Here is a 23,002-nt window from a genome sequence, read left to right on the forward strand (position 1 = left end):
GGATCATACTGTGTTGGGGTCAGCATACTTTGCCTTGGGAGTTGAGGTGGGGTACAGTAGGGTCATCATACTGCGCATGTGGAGGAATTCACCATGGGGGTATCATATGGTGTTTGGGGGGGGCACTTTTGTTGGCATCATACTTTTTATGGGGGCAATGAAAGAAGAATCTAGGACTTCAGCAGGAGGAAAATTACTATGAAAAAGATGGAAAGTTGTGAGATCTGCTCTTCTGTGACCCCCGACAATTATTTCATTTTTTTTTCTTTTTGATTTCTATGTATGCCCCTGGTGAGAGACCTGTCAATCTAAGGGAACAGGGCAGGAATAAGCTGCTGAAGACCTGCCTTGAACTAGTAAGCTGAGAGATATAGTCCCTGGATGGATTTTCAAAGGACTTTTTACCTGAAACATCGCAGGATTTCTGAATAATATATACATGGCTGCAGTGATGCAGCCAGTGTCTCATTCATGCTGCCTGTGATCCCCAGTAAATTATCCCAGCAACGATCCTTTGACTGACAAGTTCCTCTCTGTGCACACATAACAAGAAATCTGGGACTCTATGGGAGCGGGGCAAGGAGAAGCTATATGGTTAAGGCAGTATCAATCAGATGAGAGGTTCCCTTTAATGGTTCCAAAAGTGAAATTTATTTTACAAATTTTCCTGGAAACAATTCTTAGCTAAGCAAACAACAAGACCAACTCTAAAAATATTCCTGAAAACATCTACTATGAAAGATTCTGTGATGCTGACACAACCCTAAAAGCAGTAAACTATTGTGTGCAATAAATATATTACAACCTTCTACACCTCCCAATAAGTTTATGTTTCAGACTGCATGACAAGTCACTTGTACGCAAACATCATTCTTTCATCAATGAACCATGGCAGATAAAGGAATTAGATGCTTGTAAAAAGCCTATAAACATTGCTCAGTAATACACAACACCCTTGTATTTATTATAAAAGGGTTCTTCGTACAAAGACCAGTTGTTCTTTAATCTAGCAGCCCTCACACATCAACCGGATACTTCCTTGACCAAAGCCATGAGATACAATATCAAGAAAAGTTCCGCTCCTGCTTCCTCCCATAAGTTTAATTATGGAAGCTTCTATTTTCCTGAATCTCATGGATCCAACAGTGACCACACTGGATACTCTGCTCACAAATCCAGCATTGGAAGTGGTGGAGTTTCCTTTGCAAAAAGCTACAAGTGTCACTATAAAAAGACATCTCACCATGAGAGAGTCCACAGTCCTACTCAAGGTCTCACCAAATCATCCAATACACAAGGAACTTCAGGATATAAAGAAAAAACTCATTCTTCATTGGGTGATGGCCATGGATATACTCATGATACTCCAAGCTACGGTAGTCACTCCGAGGACTATAAAAGCTGGAAGACCAAGGGCCTCCTTAGCACCAATGAGAAGGAAACCATGCAGTTTTTGAATGAACGTCTAGCATCTTACCTTGATAAGGTTCGCTCTCTGGAGCAGGAGAATACCCAGCTGGAGAAGAGGATTTGTGAGTGGTATGAAAACAATGTTCCAACCACACTCCCTGACTCCACTCAGAATTTAAAATCAATTGAAGAGATGCAAAATCAGGTAAGTTTTGTGAACTTATTCTATATATATGTAAATTTGATAGAAATCCCCTTTATGGTTCTAGAAGGCCATACGTGTTAGTAATTTAGTCTAAGCCAGCACCCTACAATCATTGGTTTTCCATATGTTCCCATAGGTTTTGAGGGTATGATGGGACTTAGGGTTTCATAAACACCAGAGAGCATTTTATATATATACATATATACTGTGTAAAATGGTTGTAAGTATTCCAATTTGTATAATCATGGGACATAAAAACCACATGATTGAAGCTTAAATAGGGTTGAGCGAGTATGTTCTGTCCGAGTATGCTCGGGCCGAGCTCTGAGTATTTATAGCTGCTCGGTGATAAGGTTAAATGAAAGATTCCTTGTTCAACTGGCCAGAACATATATTACTGAATGTCCATGTAAAAATACAACAGTTTTCCTTGTAGGCTACTATTTCGACTTTAATCAACATAGTTTTCAAAATAATGTCACCATGCCTTACAGAATAAATAGAGTGTAGATTAATTTAGGCTACATGAATATATTTCTTCCTGTTTTATTGGGTACTTTGTTCACGTAGACCTACCAACACTCCCGTCATCCGAATGTATCTTGAAGTTGTTGAACTTTGCATGCCATTATAAAAGTGGACATAATTCACATCAGCCAACAAGTTAAATGTGAGACGAGTATTAATATGGTTTCTGCACTTGTCCGGAGTTCTGTGTGAACAACGTACCAAATAAAAGTAGAAGAGATATTTTCTTGCAGCCATGAGGAATCTACACTACATTAATGCTCTTGATCTGTGAAGGGTGGTTAGTGAATGTTATCACTTGGAAAGCTGTGTAGAGTAAAAGCGGAGTAGTAGTTTACAAGAAAAACTGTTTTGTGACTGTCTTCAAACCTTCTGTGGCTCCTTTTGGAATTATGGATTGCTTCTAAATAGACAACCTTTTTCAATTATTTTCATATAGATCTCAACATCAGCTGTAGAGAATTCTAAAATTGCTCTTCAAGTAGACAATGCAAAATGGGCTACTGATGACTTCAATAACAAGTGAGTATGTGAAAATAGAGGAAACTAACAAATAAAAAGAAATTACCCATGTATAACAGCTACAATGACACAACCTTTCCCTCTACCTGGGGTTCTACTGAAACAAATGTTAATCAATATGAGGTTCTGATCAGTTTAGTTGAACCAACTAGGGCCTTAGTCAGCTGTAATATGTACCCATCAATATATGGTAGAGATGAGAGAATTAATTTGATGCAAATCAAATTCGTGTTTAATATTTTGGAATTCCCTGACCCTGGCAAATTTAAACAATTTTCTTTGCATGAAAATTATTATGGGCTCTGCCGTTTTACATAGTACAGAAGATTGCATTAGCCAGACCAGGACCACATGACCTTGGGGAGGATTCCCTATAATTCCTTGCAGTTATATTATCATATGATATAGCACAGTCTACCAGAAGAAAATATCATAGTTGTATAAAAGCTAAAGCAGGGAACACAGCAGCAATTTTGTGGTGAACCATGGATAGTGAGGGGATGTCACAGCTTATCCAAGAGATAAGGAGAGTAAGCCATAAAACACAATGGTATCATACACATTTTTTCAGGGCAATTGGAGGCTTTGCAGTACATTTGATTTGCAACAAATTGAATTTTTTAAAAACAATTGAAAAATCTGGCGAATTTGAATTTCAAATAATGTACTCATCTCTAATATATAACCATCTAATAGTCATCTGAAACAAACCTAGTGTTTTTGAGTGTACAGTTTGCTAAGCATAAGGGGAAGTTTGAGGAGGTGTTCAGAAAAAAAATTGAAGTTATTTGATGTTTAAATCACAAAATTAGACTAATGAGTGGGTAAACATTTATACTTCTAGTATCAGTGAGGGGGAGTTACCGGTGACCAAAGGTGGTTGGTTGATTTCCTGGTAAAAATACATAAAATACAACGTTACGACATCAATAATCTTTAGAGCAGAATTCACATGATCCAGAATCCCCCCCCCCCCCTTCGTCACAGTTCCTGTATCAATGTGTGTATTCAACAATGTCGCTATCAGTCCTACTGAGACCGTTTCGCTTGTGAAATTACTGGTCTCAGCAGGACTGGCAGCATTATCCTTGGATGAATACATTGAGATTCTGATTTGGCTATTATCCTAAGTTATATTGCAAGACTCTTTAAAGGGTCGATTGTGACGTGTGGGATTGCTGCTTCCAATAGGTGACGCTGTAGAGTTCAAGTTCTCTTCATTTCTGATGAGGCAATTTGCATACACTGATACTGGAAGAGTGACAAAGATGGAGGTTTCCAGTTGACGTGAATTCTGCTCTAAAGATCGTTGAGGTAGTAAAGTTGTACTTAATGTTTTTTTTCACCGCTTTATTGAACTTTTCTTTGCTTCGATCTCACGGGTTTCCTTTTAGTGGAAAGAGTGCCTGGTTAAATAAATATATTGATATATTAGATTTCCTGGAAAGCTTTTCAGATTTCTCCAATATTATTCATAAAATAGCATGGCTCCTCAAACACTATATTCTGGGATAATATTGGTAATTCCTGGAGATTGTGATTATATTTTGCTGCCTCCTTCAATTGTGCTCAGTTTTAAAATAAATATACTGTATAGATATAGTCTAAGTACTAAAAGATCAAGTTCAAGGCACTTACCAGTGAAAAGTAGCAGCTATCTTCACATTGTAGTGCAAATACACATGCAGGAGGACAGCACTCTGTAAATAGCCTACAGCTATTTCCCATCTGTCTGACACTTTCTCCAACCCTTAAAAAAAGCCATGGACTTGACCTTTTAATTTTTTGAGATTAGATTATTATGTTTGTATTTATATGTCAGAAGCAAAGCTTTTCAGCATTTTTGTTGCTTGAAGTCTTCCAGAAATTAGAAATACCATGTCAAATTTAAACTACTGGATGGTAAGATGGTGTCAGGTCCAAGGAGAATAAATAAGAATTATTTATAAGGCCGCACTTAGAATATTGTGCACAGTTCTGGGCTCCGGTGCTCAGGAAAGACATATTGGAGCTAAAGAGGGTACAAAGGAGGGCGACTAAGGTAATAAAGGGAATGGAGGGACTAGAATACCCAGAGAGGTTGTCAAAATTAGGCCTATTTACGTTGGAAAAGAGAAGGCTTAGGGGAGACCTCATAAACATGTATAAATACATCAGGGGGCAGTACAGAGATCTCTCCCATGACCTGTTTATACCAAGGATGGTGACAAAGACGAGGGGGCACACTATGCATCTGGAGGAAAGGAGGTTCCTGCACCAGCATAGAAGGGGATTCTTTACGGTCAGAGCCGTGAGACTCTGGAACTCTCTGGGAGAGGAAGTGGTGATGTCCAACTCACTTAATGAGTTCAAGAGAGGCCTGGACGCCTTTCTTGAGAACAATAAAATTACATCTTATGCTTAGTGATAGTTAATTAATCCAGGGATTTAATCTGACTGCCAGATTGGAGTCGGGAAGTGAGTTTTTCCTCAGTGATGTAGATTGGCCTATACCGCATGGGGTTTTTTGCCTTCCCCTGGATCAACGCTGCGGAACAGCTGCAGTGCACAAGAAATAGGCTGAACTGGATGGACGCTTGTCTTTTTTCGGCCTTATAAACTATGTAACTATGTAACTAACTATGAATCAAACCCATTCTTACCATTCATGGGTCTTGCAGTTTACAAGCTCTTTTTCATCTACAGTTTATGTATTGTCTTTTGCTAAAACCAGGTATAATATTGAACTTAGTCTGAGGAGTAATGTAGAGGCAGATGTGAAAGGACTTCGTAGAATGCTGGAAGGACTCAACAAGGAAAAATGTGACCTTGATATACAGGTTCAAGAACTAGGGGAAGAAATTCAGGAAATGAAGAAGAACCACGAGGAGGTAATGTGGCTGTGAAATGAACTATATGCAATATATTTTGTTTGTGCTTTAGAAGGTTAGATGCCACATGTAACATACAACTGCAAATCTTTTGGTTACTATTAGTGATGAGCGAGGGTGCTCATTTAACGCTTTCACCAAGCACGCTCGGGTGCACACCGAGTATCTTCGGCGTGTTCGTATATTATGTTCGAGTCGCTGCGTCTGCATGATTTACAGCTGTAAGACAGCTTAAACACATGCAGGGTTGCCTGTTTGTTAGGGAAGCCTCACATGTGTTCAGACTGTCTACCAGCTGTAAATCATGCAGATGCAGGGACTGGAACATAATATACGCGCATACTCGGTAAGCACACGAGCATGCTCGGTGAAAGGGTTAAACGAGCACGTTTGCTCATCACTAGTTACTATATGATGCATTGATTTCAGTAAATATAATACATTCCATAGCACAAGATATTCACAAAAACAGTCAGAAATTTCAAAAGTAGCAGTGAGTCCCTCTGGGGTTACATATCCTGCCTTTCCGTATTTGACCTGCAGTTGTGATCAAAATCAATAAGTCATAGCAAATTGTTCTGCAAATGCCATACTTGATATTGGCTCTCTGATCTGGATATGAGATAAACTACATGGCTAAGTTCATATGTTATAATCACGTAAATGATGCATTTTTTGTATGACTGAGGCAAAAAAACGCAATGTGGCCTCAACATGTGAACACAGCGTATGGACAAAAGTATTGGGACACATCCCTAAACCATGGAATTCAGGTTTTTCATTCATTCCCATTGCCGATGGTATGTAAAATAAAGCCCCTCACTGTTCCATCTGTCTTTAGTAACACTTTTGAAAGAATGGGTCATTCTTAAACAGCACGGCCCTGTATTAGGCCCTGTATTAGGATCATACCATTGCATTGAGTTTTTTTTTTTTTACCTTCTAAATAGTCCATGATCAACTATGAACTGTATTATTGATAAGTGGAAGGGTTTAGGAGCTGCAGAAACTCAGTCACAAAGTGGAGACCACATAAAATTAGAAAAGGATCACAGAATGCTGAGGTGCATAGTTCATAAAAGTCACCAACACTCTGCTGACTCAATCAGTCCAAACCATCTATAGGATGAAAACTATGTCAGGAGCTTGAGTTTTTCTTAGCCATGAAATTGAATGCAAACCTTACTTCACCAAGCACAATGCAAAGTGTTGGATTTAGTGGTGTAAAGTAAACCTCCACTGGACTCTTATGTAGTCGAACATGTTCTGTGTAATAAAACCTACAAAAGACAAAAGACAAAAATATATCTCATACCCTACCATCATTATATATAAATGTAAAGCAAAGTTGCATAATAAATATAGGGTACTTAGTGAACTATTTTTGATCAAAAAAAGTATACAAGCCGTCCCACCAGCGGCAAGGTGACCCTAAATTGGGACGGTACCTATACTGCCTATATTAAAAACCTTACTGTATATCAAAGTTGAAGTAATGCATATAAAAGGGTAGACAAATAGGACCGGGTCCCAACTCCAGACCACCCAGGCCCGTGGTAAGCTACATATATACCAGTCAGCTCAACAAAGGGGAATGCCACACCCTTAAATTGCACAGAATGCAAACAAGACAAAAAACCAGGCAATGTGAACTGAGGTCTAAGATGGTAGACATGCAAGAAATAGGAGCATGTTCACACTAGCAAAAAAGAAACAAAACCTACAAAAGACAAAAGACAAAAATATATCTCATACCCTACCATCATTATATATAAATGTAAAGCAAAGTTGCATAATAAATATAGGGTACTTAGTGAACTATTTTTGATCAAAAAAAGTATACAAGCCGTCCCACCAGCGGCAAGGTGACCCTAAATTGGGACGGTACCTATACTGCCTATATTAAAAACCTTACTGTATATCAAAGTTGAAGTAATGCATATAAAAGGGTAGACAAATAGGACCGGGTCCCAACTCCAGACCACCCAGGCCCGTGGTAAGCTACATATATACCAGTCAGCTCAACAAAGGGGATGTCACACCCTTAAATTGCACAGAATGCAAACAAGACAAAAAAACAGGCAATGTGAACTGAGGTCTAAGATGGTAGACATGCAAGAAATAGGAGCATGTTCACACTAGCAAAAAAGAAACAAAACCTACAAAAGACAAAAGACAAAAATATATCTCATACCCTACCATCATTATATATAAATGTAAAGCAAAGTTGCATAATAAATATAGGGTACTTAGTGAACTATTTTTGATCAAAAAAAGTATACAAGCCGTCCCACCAGCGGCAAGGTGACCCTAAATTGGGACGGTACCTATACTGCCTATATTAAAAACCTTACTGTATATCAAAGTTGAAGTAATGCATATAAAAGGGTAGACAAATAGGACCGGGTCCCAACTCCAGACCACCCAGGCCCGTGGTAAGCTACATATATACCAGTCAGCTCAACAAAGGGGAATGCCACACCCTTAAATTGCACAGAATGCAAACAAGACAAAAAAACAGGCAATGTGAACTGAGGTCTAAGATGGTAGACATGCAAGAAATAGGAGCATGTTCACACTAGCAAAAAAGAAACAAAACCTACAAAAGACAAAAGACAAAAATATATCTCATACCCTACCATCATTATATATAAATGTAAAGCAAAGTTGCATAATAAATATAGGGTACTTAGTGAACTATTTTTGATCAAAAAAAGTATACAAGCCGTCCCACCAGCGGCAAGGTGACCCAATTTAGGGTCACCTTGCCGCTGGTGGGACGGCTTGTATACTTTTTTTGATCAAAAATAATTCACTAAGTACCCTATATTTATTTACTTCAACTTTGATATACAGTAAGGTTTTTAATATAGGCAGTATAGGTACCGTCCCAATTTAGGGTCACCTTGCCGCTGGTGGGACGGCTTGTATACTTTTTTTGATCAAAAATAGTTCACTAAGTACCCTATATTTATTATGCAACTTTGCTTTACATTTATATATAATGATGGTAGGGTATGAGATATATTTTTGTCTTTTGTCTTTTGTAGGTTTTGTTTCTTTTTTGCTAGTGTGAACATGCTCCTATTTCTTGCATGTCTACCATCTTAGACCTCAGTTCACATTGCCTGGTTTTTTGTCTTGTTTGCATTCTGTGCAATTTAAGGGTGTGGCATCCCCTTTGTTGAGCTGACTGGTATATATGTAGCTTACCACGGGCCTGGGTGGTCTGGAGTTGGGACCCGGTCCTATTTGTCTACCCTTTTATATGCATTACTTCAACTTTGATATACAGTAAGGTTTTTAATACAGGCAGTATAGGTACCGTCCCAATTTAGGGTCACCTTGCCGCTGGTGGGACGGCTTGTATACTTTTTTTGATCAAAAATAGTTCACTAAGTACCCTATATTTATTATGCAACTTTGCTTTACATTTATATATAATGATGGTAGGGTATGAGATATATTTTTGTCTTTTGTCTTTTGTAGGTTTTGTTTCTTTTTTGCTAGTGTGAACATGCTCCTATTTCTTGCATGTCTACCATCTTAGACCTCAGTTCACATTGCCTGGTTTTTTGTCTTGTTTGCATTCTGTGCAATTTAAGGGTGTGGCATCCCCTTTGTTGAGCTGACTGGTATATATGTAGCTTACCACGGGCCTGGGTGGTCTGGAGTTGGGACCCGGTCCTATTTGTCTACCCTTTTATATGCATTACTTCAACTTTGATATACAGTAAGGTTTTTAATATAGGCAGTATAGGTACCGTCCCAATTTAGGGTCACCTTGCCGCTGGTGGGACGGCTTGTATACTTTTTTTGATCAAAAATAGTTCACTAAGTACCCTATATTTATTATGCAACTTTGCTTTACATTTATATATAATGATGGTAGGGTATGAGATATATTTTTGTCTTTTGTCTTTTGTAGGTTTTGTTTCTTTTTTGCTAGTGTGAACATGCTCCTATTTCTTGCATGTCTACCATCTTAGACCTCAGTTCACATTGCCTGTTTTTTTGTCTTGTTTGCATTCTGTGCAATTTAAGGGTGTGGCATCCCCTTTGTTGAGCTGACTGGTATATATGTAGCTTACCACGGGCCTGGGTGGTCTGGAGTTGGGACCCGGTCCTATTTGTCTACCCTTTTATATGCATTACTTCAACTTTGATATACAGTAAGGTTTTTAATATAGGCAGTATAGGTACCGTCCCAATTTAGGGTCACCTTGCCGCTGGTGGGACGGCTTGTATACTTTTTTTGATCAAAAATAGTTCACTAAGTACCCTATATTTATTATGCAACTTTGCTTTACATTTATATATAATGATGGTAGGGTATGAGATATATTTTTGTCTTTTGTCTTTTGTAGGTTTTGTTTCTTTTTTGCTAGTGTGAACATGCTCCTATTTCTTGCATGTCTACCATCTTAGACCTCAGTTCACATTGCCTGGTTTTTTGTCTTGTTTGCATTCTGTGCAATTTAAGGGTGTGGCATCCCCTTTGTTGAGCTGACTGGTATATATGTAGCTTACCACGGGCCTGGGTGGTCTGAAGTTGGGACCCGGTCCTATTTGTCTACCCTTTTATATGCATTACTTCAACTTTGATATACAGTAAGGTTTTTAATATAGGCAGTATAGGTACCGTCCCAATTTAGGGTCACCTTGCCGCTGGTGGGACGGCTTGTATACTTTTTTTGATCAAAAATAGTTCACTAAGTACCCTATATTTATTATGCAACTTTGCTTTACATTTATATATAATGATGGTAGGGTATGAGATATATTTTTGTCTTTTGTCTTTTGTAGGTTTTGTTTCTTTTTTGCTAGTGTGAACATGCTCCTATTTCTTGCATGTCTACCATCTTAGACCTCAGTTCACATTGCCTGGTTTTATGTTCTGTGTAATGATGAATCATACTTCTCTATCTGATATCTGACGAATTAGTCTCAGCTTGAAAATGGCAGGAGAACGCTACCTGCTTGACTGCATTGTGGCAGCTGTAAAGTTAGGTGCAGCAGGGATAATGCTATGGGTTCTACTTCAGGGGTTCAGGGAATGAAGATGATAATTAGCTGGGAATGCAGCAACAGGTGTAACTGGATTTACATTTCAAAGACCTGCATGACAATACATGCAGTTTGAGGGTGGGGGGAATGGATGATCTTACTGACAGATTCCCTTTACCATACATTTTGGAAGATAACAGCCTCAGTAGGATGAGGAAAACTGTCTTTCAGTATCATAACGTACCATTCATGCGAGTCATTTAATAGTTTCCCTGTTGCGGCTAAATTTAAAGAAGTTGTCCACTACTTTTACATTGATGCCCTATCCGTAGGATAGGCCATCAATGTATGATCGGCCGGGGTCCCACACGTGGCACCCCCGCCGAACAGCAGTTATCGGTGGCGGCGGCCGCCGGCCGGAAGTGCTCACATGTAGGGTTCCGCCGTCAAGTGATAGTGGCCGCCGCAGTGTACTGCACATCTGCCTCCCATTCAATTGAATAGGAGGCAGATGTGCACTGCACCGCGGCGGCCACTACCATTTGACGGCGTAGCTCCGCAGGTGAGCACTTCCGGCCGGCGGCCGCCACCGGCACTGATAACAGTTGATCGTCGGGGGATACGGATAGGGCATCAATGTAAAAGTAGTGGACAACCCCTTTAATAATTTCATCCTTTAAATAATGCCATCCAGTTACCTGTCTATTATAAATGGGCCCTTGCAGGTGTCAGCAGGCAACATCCCCTGCCTCGATCACCTTTTGATGCAGAAGTGAAACAGGACTAATCCTTTAAGTAAATGTAGCACACATGTCATTACATACATATCACACTCATCGCTTACATATTGCATACATGCTGCACTCATCACTCACACATACATACATGCCACACACATCACTCACACATATATACATACTGCACACATCACTCACACATACATACATGCTGCACTCATCACTCACACATATATACATACTGCACACATCACTCACACATATATACATGCTGCACACATCACTCACACATATATACATACTGCACACATCACTCACACATACATACATGCTGCACACATCACTCACACATACAGTACAGACCAAAAGTTTGGACACACCTTCTCATTTAAAGATTTTTCTGTATTTTCATGACTATGAAAATTGTATATTCACACTGAAGGCATCAAAACTATGAATTAACACATGTGGAAATATACAGTTAACAAAAAAGTGTGAAACAACTTAAAATATGTCTTATATTCTAGGTTCTTCAAAGTAGCCACCTTTTGCTTTGATGACTGCTTTGCAAACTCTTGGCATTCTCTTGATGAGCTTCAAGAGGTAGTCACCGGAAATGGTCTTCCAACAATCTTGAAGGAGTTCCCAGAGATGCTTAGCACTTGTTGGCCCTTTTGCCTTCATTCTGTGGTCCAGCTCACCCCAAACCATCTTGATTGGGTTCAGGTCTGGTGACTGTGGAGGCCAGGTCATCTGGCGTAGCACCCCATCACTCTCCTTCTTGGTCAAATAGCCCTTACACAGCCTGGAGGTGTGTTTGGGGTCATTGTCCTGTTGAGAAATAAATGATGGTCCAACTAAACACAAACCGGATGGAATAGCATGCCACTGCAAGATGCTGTGGTAGCCATGCTGGTTCAGTATGCCTTCAATTTTGAATAAATCCCCAACAGTGTCACCAGCAAAGCACCCCCACACCATAACACCTCTTCCTCCATGCTTTACGATGGGAACCAGGCATGTAGAGTCCATCCGTTCACCTTTTCTGCGTCGCACAAAGACACGGTGGTTGGAACCAAAGATCTCAAATTTGGACTCATCAGACCAAAGCACAAATTTCCACTGGTCTAATGTCCATTCCTTGTGTTCTTTAGCCCAAACAAGTCTCTTCTGCTTGATGCCTGTCCTTAGCAGTGGTTTCCTAGCAGCTATTTTACCATGAAGGCCTGCTGCACAAAGTCTCCTCTTAACAGTTGTTGAAGAGATGTGTCTGCTGCTAGAACTCTGTGTGTCATTGACCTGGTCTCTAATCTGAGCTGCTGTTAACCTGCGATTTCTGAGGCTGGTGACTCGCATAAACTTATCCTCAGAAGCAGAGGTGACTCTTGGTCTTCCTTTTCTGGGGCGGTTCTCATGTGAGCCAGTTTCTTTGTAGCACTTGATGGTTTTTGCAACTGCACTTGGGGACACTTTCAAAGTTTGCCCAATGTTTCGCACTGACTGACCTTCATTTGTTAAAGTAATGATGGCCACTCGTTTTTCTTTACTTAGCTGCTTTTTTCTTGCCATAATACAAATTCTAACAGTCTATTCAGTAGGACTATCAGCTGTGTATCCACCAGACTTCTGCACAACACAACTGATGTTCCCAACCCCATTTATAAGGCAAGAAATCCAACTTATTAAACCTGACAGGGCACACCTGTGAAGTGAAAACCATTTCCGGTGACTACCTCTTGAAGCTCATCAAGAGAATGCCAAGAGTGTGCAAAGCAGTCATCAAAGCAAAAGGTGGCTACTTTGAAGAACCTAGAATATAAGACATATTTTCAGTTGTTTCACACTTTTTTGTTAAGTATATAATTCCACATGTGTTAATTCATAGTTTTGATGTCTTCAGTGTGAATGTACAATTTTCAAAGTCATGAAAATACAGAAAAATCTTTAAATGAGAAGGTGTGTCCAAACTTTTGGTCTGTACTGTATATACATGCTGCACACATCACTCATACATACATACATACATGCTGCACTCATCACTCACACATATATACATGCTGCACTCATCACTCACACATATATACATACTGCACACATCACTCACACATATATACATGCCACACACATCACTCACACATATATACATACTGCACACATCACTCACACATACATACATGCTGCACACATCACTCACACATATATACATGCTGCACACATCACTCACACATATATACATGCTGCACACATCACTCACACATATATACATGCTGCACACATCACTCACACATATATACATGCTGCACATATTACTCACATATATATATACATGCTTCATACATCACTCACACATACATACATGCCACACACATCACTCACACATATATACATACTGCACACATCACTCACACATACATACATGCCACACACATCACTCACACATATATACATACTGCACACATCACTCACACATACATACATGCTGCACACATCACTCACACATATATACATGCTGCACACATCACTCACACATATATACATGCTGCACATATTACTCACATATATATATACATGCTTCACACATCACTCACACATACATACATGCCGCACACATCACTCACTCATATATACATGCTGCACATATTACTCACACATACATACATGCTGCACACGTCACTCACACATACATACATGCTGCACACATCGCTCACACATATATACATGCTGCACACATCACTCACACATATATACATACTTCACATATTACTCACATATATATACATGCTTCACACATCACTCACACATACATACATGCCGCACACATCACTCACACATACATACATGCTGCACACATCACTCACACATACATACATGCCGCACACATCACTCACACATATATACATGCTGCACACATCACTCACTCATATATACATGCTGCACATATTACTCACATATACATACATGCTGCACACATCACTCACACATATATACATGCTGCACACATCACTCACACATATATACATGCTGCACATATTACTCACATATATATACATGCTGCACACATCACTCACACATATATACATGCCGCACACATCACTCACACATATATACATGCTGCACACATCATTCACTCATATATACATGCCGCACACATCACTCACACATACATACATGCCGCACACATCACTCACACATACATACATGCCGCACACATCACTCACACATATATACATGCTGCACACATCACTCACACATATATACATGCTGCACATATTACTCACATATATATACATGCTGCACACATCACTCACACATACATACATGCCGCACACATCACTCACACATATATACATGCTACACACATCATTCACTCATATATAAATGTTGCACATATTACTCACACATACATAGATGTTGCACACATCACTCACACATACTGTATATACATGCTGCACACATCACTCACTCATATATACATGCTGCACATATTACTCACACATATATACTGTACATGCTGCACATATTACTCACATATACATACATGCTGTACACATCACTCACATATATACATGCTGCACACATTACTCACACATACATATATGTGGCACACATCACTCACACATACATACATGCTGTACACATCATTCACACATACATACATGCTGTACACATCATTCACACATACATACATGCTGCACACATCATTCACACATACATACAGTGGGTAGGGAAAGTATTCAGACCCCCTTTAAATATTTCACTCTTTGTTATATTGCTGCCATTTGGTAAATTCTAAAAAGTTCATTTTTTTCTCATTAAAGTACACTCTGCACCCCATCTTGACTGAAAAAAAACAGAAATGTAGAAATTTTTGAAAATTTATTAAAAAAGAAAAACTGAAATATCACATGGTCATAAGTATTCAGACCCTTTGCTCAGACACTCATATTTAAGTCACGTGCTGTCCATTTCCTTGTGATCCTCCTTGAGATGGTTCTACTCCTTCATTGGAGTCCAGCTGTGTTTAAATAAACTGATAGGACTTGATTTGGAAAGGCACACACCTGTCTATATAAGACCTCACAGCTCACAGTGCATGTCAGACCAAATGAGAATCATGAGCTCAAAGGAACTGCCCAAGGAGCTCAGAGACAGAATTGTGGCAAGGCACAGATCTGGCCAAGGTTACAAAAGAATTTCTGCATTACTCAAGGTTCCTAAGAGCACAGTGGCCTCCATAATCCTTAAATGGAAGAAGTTTGGGACCACCAGAAGTCTTCCTAGACCTGGCCGTCCAGCCAAACTGAGCAATCGAGGGAGAAGAGCCTTGGTGAGAGAGGTAAAGAAGAACCCCAAGATCACTGTGGCTGAGCACCAGAGATGCAGTAATGAGATGGGAGAAAGTTCCACAAAGTCAACTATCACTGCAGCCCTCGACGAGTCAGGTCTTTATAGCAGAGTGGCCCGACGGAAGCCTCTCCTCAGTGCAAGACATATGAAAGCCTGCATAGAGTTTGCTCAAAAACACATGAAGGACTCACAGACTATGAGAAGTAAGATTCTCTGGTCTGATGAGACGAAGATAGAACTTTTTGGTGATAATTCTAAGCGGTATGTGTGGATAAAATCAGGCACTGCTCATCACCTGCCCAATACAATCCCAACAGTGAAACAAGGTGGTGGCAGCATCATGCTATGGGGTTGTTTTTCAACTGCAGGGACAGGATGACTGGTTGCAATTGAAGGAAACATGAATGCGGCCAAGTACAGAGATATCCTGGATGGAAACCTCTTCCAGAGTGCTCTGGACCTCAGACTTGGCCGAAGGTTCACCTTCCAACAAGACAATGACCCTACGCACACAGCTAAACTAACAAAGGAGTGGCTTCAGAACAAATCTGTGACCATTCTTGCCTGGCCCAGCCAGAATCCTGGCCTAAACCCAATTAAGCATGTCTGGAGAGACCTGAAAATGGTTGTCCACCAACGTTCATCATCCAACCTGACGGAACTGGAGAGGATCTGCAAGGAAGAATGGCAGAGGATCCCCAAATCCAGGTGTGAAAAACTTGTTGCATCATGGCTGTACTAGCTCAAAAGGGTGCTTCTACTCAATACCGAGCAAAGGGTCTGAATACTTATGACCAAGTGATATTTCAGTTTTTCTTTTTTAATAAATTTGCAAAATTTTCTATATTTCTGTTTTTTTCAGTCAAGATGGGGTGCAGAGTGTACTTTAATGAGAAAAAAATGAACTTTTTAGAATTTACTGTGGGGGTCGTGATGACATTCCACTCGTCCTCCAGTCACTCCAAATTAAGGCTATGAGCATGGGTCAACCATTCAAAGAATGAGTCAGACAACAAGCTGGTTCAAACTCAGAGCACGCTCAAAAGACTACTACAGACAACGTTCTCAGCAATGTTCTGTGTTTATTCCTACATACACAAATCTAAATACACTACATAATGGGGAGGGGAAAGGGGTTGTCCGGGGCGGGGTAAGCCATGAAAGTCCAGTGTCTGGCCACTCCTGATTGGTCCACATCTCCTTATCTCAGTCTCTGGGCAGATATTGCAGCCGTCAGCTTATAATCTTGTTTCGTTTCTCTGAAATAAGTCTTGGCAACACTGGAACTGTCTTAGTTTAAGTTTCGATTTAAGTAATACGTAGCAAGGAAAGCTTATTGTTATAAGACACAAAATGGTGGTTAGTACATTAGCAAAAAAGCGTATAAAAGTTACAAAAGTATAAAAGTTACAAAAATATATATATTCTCTTTTACCCCGACATTACCAAATGGCTGCAATGAAACAGAGAGTGAAAAATTTAAAGGGGTCTGAATACCTTCCGTACCCACTGTACATACTGCACACATCACTACAATCACACTGCACACTGTACCTGGCTTCTTAACACTGACATCCCCACTCTGATAACCACAAGGACCAAGGTGTAGTTAGGTTCCACCCAAAAGTCACCTCAAGCCACTCCCATTCTCTCAGTAGGCCACACCCCTCAATGTGTCTTTGAGAACACACTATCAGCTTCAACGTTTACAATCCAGTTGTGCCCGTTCATTGCACAACTCACATGGGACCCTCCTCCTGAGTCCCTACTAGCCTCTAAAACATAGAGTAGTACTATACTGTCAGTACCAGCCCTCCTCCACTCTCAACCTTTCTATGGACCACCAGATCTCTCTTTTCCCCGCTGTGTTCTATCCTACTCTCTCCCTTCTTATACAATTGTCTCCACTCTCTCCACTGCACTCTCTAACTTTCCTTACCAAATTTCATCTTTATCTGCTCCTTTTCTCTGTCTCACGATCTTCTCCCTTCCTCCTGCTATTGCAGAGCCTAGGATCATCTATCTCTGCTGCTAGTCTCCAATCTGGGGGCAGCATCAGGAGCAGAGCCAGCCCCATGACTGACTCTGCAAAAACACCTCCATGGCAGAAGTGGTCCTATCTGTTACTGCATAACTGTGCTCCAGTGCACAAAGCAAGGTCTATAATGGCACGGTTAGGTAAGTCTAGTGGGGAAGAACTTGACTGGTTGCACAGAGCCTTGACCTCAAACCCATCCAACAGCTTTGGAATAAACTACAACGGAGATGGTGAGCCTGACACTCTCATCCAACATCAGTGTTTGACCTCACTAATGTTCTTCTGGATGAATGCGTAAAAATTCCCACAAACACCTCAAAAATCTTGTGGAAAACATTCCCAGGAGATTGGCAGCCATTGTACCCACAAAGGGGGGAACAACTCTATATTAATGTATATGGATTTAGTATGGGATGTCATAAAAGCTCCTGTAGGTGTAATGTATAGGTGTCCCAATTCTTTTGTCCATATAGTACATGTTGCACCCTGCTCTAGTAGAACATAGAAATATTTTCTCCTAATGAATATTCACATGTTTTTTCACCTGTGTATTTGCAGGAGATCAACTCCCTTAGAAGTCAGCTTGGTGCCCGAGTAAACGTGGAATTAGATGCTGCTCCAGCTGTAGACTTGAATAAAGTTCTGTCCGAGATTCGTGAAGAATATGAAAACCTTATGGCAAAGAACTTAAGAGATGTTGAAGCCATGTTCCTTGCAAGGGTAATTGTATTTTATAACAAGATGTCCTTACATACAGTATATCGTGTACAAACTATAGTATGGGCTTATTTGAATCATACATCTTGCAAATTATCGATTCTATGGTATAAAATCTAACATTGACCAGATAATTATTCATAATTCATACTCAATACAATTTACAGTGGTGGCCAAAAGTATTGGCACCCCTGCAATTCTGTCAGATAATACTCAGTTTCTTCCTGAAAATTATTGCAATCACAAATTCTTTGGTCTTATTATCTTCATTTAATTTGTCTTCAATGAAAAAATGCTAAAATAATTGTCCTAAAGCCAAATTGGATATAATTCCACACCAAACCTAAAAAAGGGGGCTGGACAAAAGTATTGGCACTGTTTGAAAAATCATGTGATGCTTCTCTAATTCGTGTAATTAACAGCACCTGTAACTTACCTGTGGCACCTAACAGGTGTTGGCAATAACTAAATCACACTTGCAGCCAGTTAACATGGATTAAAGTTGACTCAACCTCTGTCCTGTGTCCTTGTGTGTACCACATTGAGCATGGAGAAAAGAAAGAAGACCAAAGACCTGTCTGAGGACTTGAGAAACCAAATTGTGAGGAAGCATGAGAAATCTCAAGGCTACAAGTCCATCTCCAAAGACCTGAATGTTCCTGTGTCTTCCGTGCGCAGTGTCATCAAGAAGTTTAAAGCCCATGGCACTGTGGCTAACCTCCCTAGATGTGGACGGAAAAGAAAAATTGATGAGAGATTTCAGCGCAAGATTGTGCGGATGGTGGATAAAGAACCTCGACTAACATCCAAACAAGTTCAAGCTGCCCTGCAGTCCGAGGGTACAACAGTGTCAACCCGTACTATCTGTTGGCATCTGAATGAAAAGGGACTGTATGGTAGGATACCCAGGAAGACCCTACTTCTTATCCCGAGACATAAAAAAGCCAGGCTGGAGTTTGCCAAAACTTACCTGAGAAAGCCTAAAACGTTTTGGAAGAATGTTCTCTGGTCAGATGAGACAAAAGTAGAGCATCAACATAGAGTGTACAGGAAAAAAAAAGAGGCATTCAAAGAAAAGAACACAGTCCCTACAGTCAAACATGGCGGAGGTTCCCTGATGTTTTGGGGTTGCTTTGCTGCCTCTGGCACTGGACTGCTTGACCGTGTGCATGGCATTATGAAGTCTGAAGACTACCAACAAATTTTACAGCAAAGTGTAGGGCCCAGTGTGAGAAAGCTGGGTCTCCCTCAGAGGTCATGGGTCTTCCACCAGGACAATGACCCAAAACACACTTCCAAAAGCACTATAAAATGGTTTGAGAGAAAGCACTGGAGACTTCTAAGGTGGCCAGCAATGAGTCCAGACCTGAATCCCATAGAACATCTGTGGAGAGATCTCAAAATGGCAGTTTGGAGAAGGCACCCTTCAAATATCAGGGACCTGGAGCAGTTTACCAAAGAAGAATGGTCTACAATTCCAGCAGAGCATTGTAAGAAACTCATTGATGGTTACCGGAAGCGGTTGTTCACAGTTATTTTGGCTAAAGGTTGTGCAACCAAGTATTAGGCTGTGGGTGCCAATACTTTTGTCTGGCCCATTTTTGGAGTTTTTTGTGAAATGATCAATGATTTGATTTTTGCTTCATTCTCTTTTGTGTTTTTTCCTTGCAAGCAAATTAAATGAAGATAATAAGACCAAAGAATTTGTGATTGCAATAATTTTCAGGAAGAAACTGAGTATTATCTGACAGAATTGCAGGGGTGCCAATACTTTTGGCCACCACTGTATGAGGATCTATTTTTTAGTATATGAACATCATTAGATATCAACAAAGATCTAATTTTTTTTACTTGGACGATGACCAGATTAAAAATATAGAAGCGGTAACTTGGCACTCAAGGTTGAATAAAGTTCCGTTTTTATTTTTGCATTCACCAAATAGTTGTTAAACGTTTTCGGTCTCAAATCAGATCTTCATCAGAACTGAATGCTTATGTAGAGGAGCCGCCCAGAAAAAAACGCGCTAGTAATGGCGAATTGCGTCGCTGTGGGAGGCAAATTAAAAATATGGTAGAAAAACTGTAGGTGAACAAAAGCGCACAAGACCATTGAGTGCTGCCCTTTTGGGTACAAGGAGGGTAAGAGGAAGATGCTCACCTGAGCAGGTTGCGTGCAAGCACAACTCGTATGAACATCTGAAAATATCAGCTACTGCCTCGTGGCTGGGGAGGATCTCCTCCAGGATAGCTGAACTATTTGGAGGACAACACGATATCAGGCTGCGCTGCTGTAATGAAGAATCCTTAAGACCAAAATGGGTTGAATGGTTTTTATTTCCACAACGCATTTCAAAGCTGGACTACCGTCTTTTTCTAGTGAAAAAAACAATTGCAACTTGAAAATGATGCTCTTCCAGCGTTGAAATGCTTTGTGGAAATAAAAACCTTTCCACTCATCTTGGTCCTAAGGATTCTTCATTACAGCAGTGCAGCCTGATATAATATTATCATCCAAATTGGTCAGAAATGAATTAAAATATAAAATTCACTTGCAGCAATGAAAGATAAATGGATCCAGTGATTGGCATGACTTTGGCAGGATAATATCTATTCCATTGGTATAAGTATAATGCTTTTACAAATGAGCCTACGTTAGGTTACATAGTGTGCGGAGTGCCTGACAAAGGCTCATCTGTAAGAGCCGAGACGCGTTGTACTTATTAAACCAATAAAATAGATATTTTCCTACCAAAGTCTTTCGGTACTCAGGATCCATTTTTCTTTTCATGGAGCATTGCCACAAGTGAATTGTTCATCTTATTAAGTGTTATTTTGTTAAGGTTGGTGATTGAGTTGGATGATTCCATCTGTCGAACAATGGTGGCTTGTTGCTCTTTGAGAATGCATCAGGTACAACACCTACAATGGAGTTGTGTCCTCTCACTGCACAACACAATAAGGTAAGATTTACCTCACTGTTTTATTAATTCATCTTGGTTACATATATTGAAAAAAGACCTAAGTCCAACAAGTTCAAGCTTTCTCCACCATTTATACATTCTTTGTCAGCTTTCACTAAATTAATTAATCATGTCCTATTTTTTACTACATTTACATTTCTCCTACACAACTATACTTTCTGGCACATATCCAACCTGCCACAATAACAGAAAAAATATAATATGAACATGTTCCATAAATGACGGAAGGAGCTGCATGAGATCAAAAACATGGCTGCTTTCTTCCAAAACCTATGTCACATCAGCAGATGGGTTATATCTGGTAATGTAGTTCAATCCCATTCATCTCAATGGATATGAATTGCAATAGCAGATACAATTTCTGGACAGTAGTAGCAGTGTTTTTTGAAGAACGTATCTGTTTTTCTTACCCTGTACAACTCGTTTAATGAATGGTCTCCAAGATGACTTCTTTTGACTTCTATTCATATACCCTACTTTAGATATAATTACAAATGTAATCCCCAAATACAAGCTCTGACCCTGTCTAAACCATTATAGTGTCACTTGAGTCACCAAAAATGTCTTTCTTCTTACAGTCTGAAGAGCTAAGTAGTCAAGTCCAGTCAAGCTCAGTAAACCTTCAATCAGTGGAAATTGAAATTATTGATCTGATGCGCACTGTACAGAACCTGGAAATCGACCTGGAGAGTCAATTGAATATGGTACGATTGCCAGTGAGATAAGTGATTTTACTCAGTCCTTAGATCTTGTTTGGAATTAATGAAAAACAACTTTTTAAATGGCATTTAGAGTTAAATGATAATTGCTCTCACCATGCCATTTGTTTTATTTGCAGAAATCTGCTCTACAAAATAACTTAATCGAAACAGAGGCCAACTACAGCTCCGAACTTTCTCAACTTCAGAACATGATCAACAACGTTCAGACAGAACTCGTACAAATCAGATATGACTTGGAACGCCAAAATGCAGAATATAGAAGTCTTATGGATCAGAAGAATCTGCTTGAAATGGAAATTGCTACCTACAAAAGATTGCTGGAAGAACAGGACAATGTGTAAGCAGAAACCTAAACTAGCTAAGGGGATGGTATATGGTATTAGTCTTAATGGTAGGAATACAAACAGGTTATTTTTCTAACATTTAAAACTAGATTTGTTTGATGATATTCCAAAAATTAGACTTTTGAATTACTTTTACAGCATGAATTATAGGTATCATATACATACTGTATATAATAAGGGCAAAATTGCGAAGCGCTGATATCCATCAGGTTTCTTATCTGAAACAATTGGGCAGGGTCATAATTATTATTTTTTTAATTTACAGGGTTAAAGAATCTGCTCCATCTACATCCTGTCCTCCAAAAGGTAAATAAATGTCACCAAAATGTTAGTAATATCTCCTACTAGAAATAGTCATTGTCTTCAATGTGTAACTGTTCCCTCTGAACTCCCTACAGCAATACCCTTGTCTGTGGTACAGAAAAAATATATCTTTTTGCCGTGTTAGTCAGTAGATAGAAAAATACTAAAATTTGAGAGCCCCCAGTGGTTGATACGTTTTTAATGGCTGACTGAAAATATAGAAACAAATAGCAATCTTTTGAGATGACTCAGGTCTCTTCATCAGGCATAG

General features: G+C 39.7%; 1 protein-coding gene across 1 annotated transcript; it reads left to right on the forward strand.

Moving 5' to 3' along the window:
* Nucleotides 1-1,051: 1,051 nt before the first annotated feature.
* On the forward strand, nt 1,052-22,425 carry LOC141271508 (keratin, type I cuticular Ha4-like). Its single transcript, XM_073681570.1, has 6 exons — nt 1,052-1,615; nt 2,583-2,665; nt 5,379-5,535; nt 18,223-18,384; nt 21,941-22,066; nt 22,201-22,425. The coding sequence occupies exons 1-6, from the start codon at nt 1,052-1,054 to the stop codon at nt 22,423-22,425; spliced, it is 1,317 nt and encodes a 438-aa protein (XP_073537671.1).
* The last annotated feature ends 577 nt before the right edge of the window (nt 22,426-23,002 follow it).

The sequence above is a fragment of the Phyllobates terribilis genome, unplaced genomic scaffold (genome assembly GCF_046119375.1).
Source record: "Phyllobates terribilis strain yellow unplaced genomic scaffold, ASM4611937v1 Scaffold_5__5_contigs__length_657084704, whole genome shotgun sequence".
NCBI classification, from domain to species: Eukaryota; Metazoa; Chordata; class Amphibia; order Anura; family Dendrobatidae; genus Phyllobates; species Phyllobates terribilis.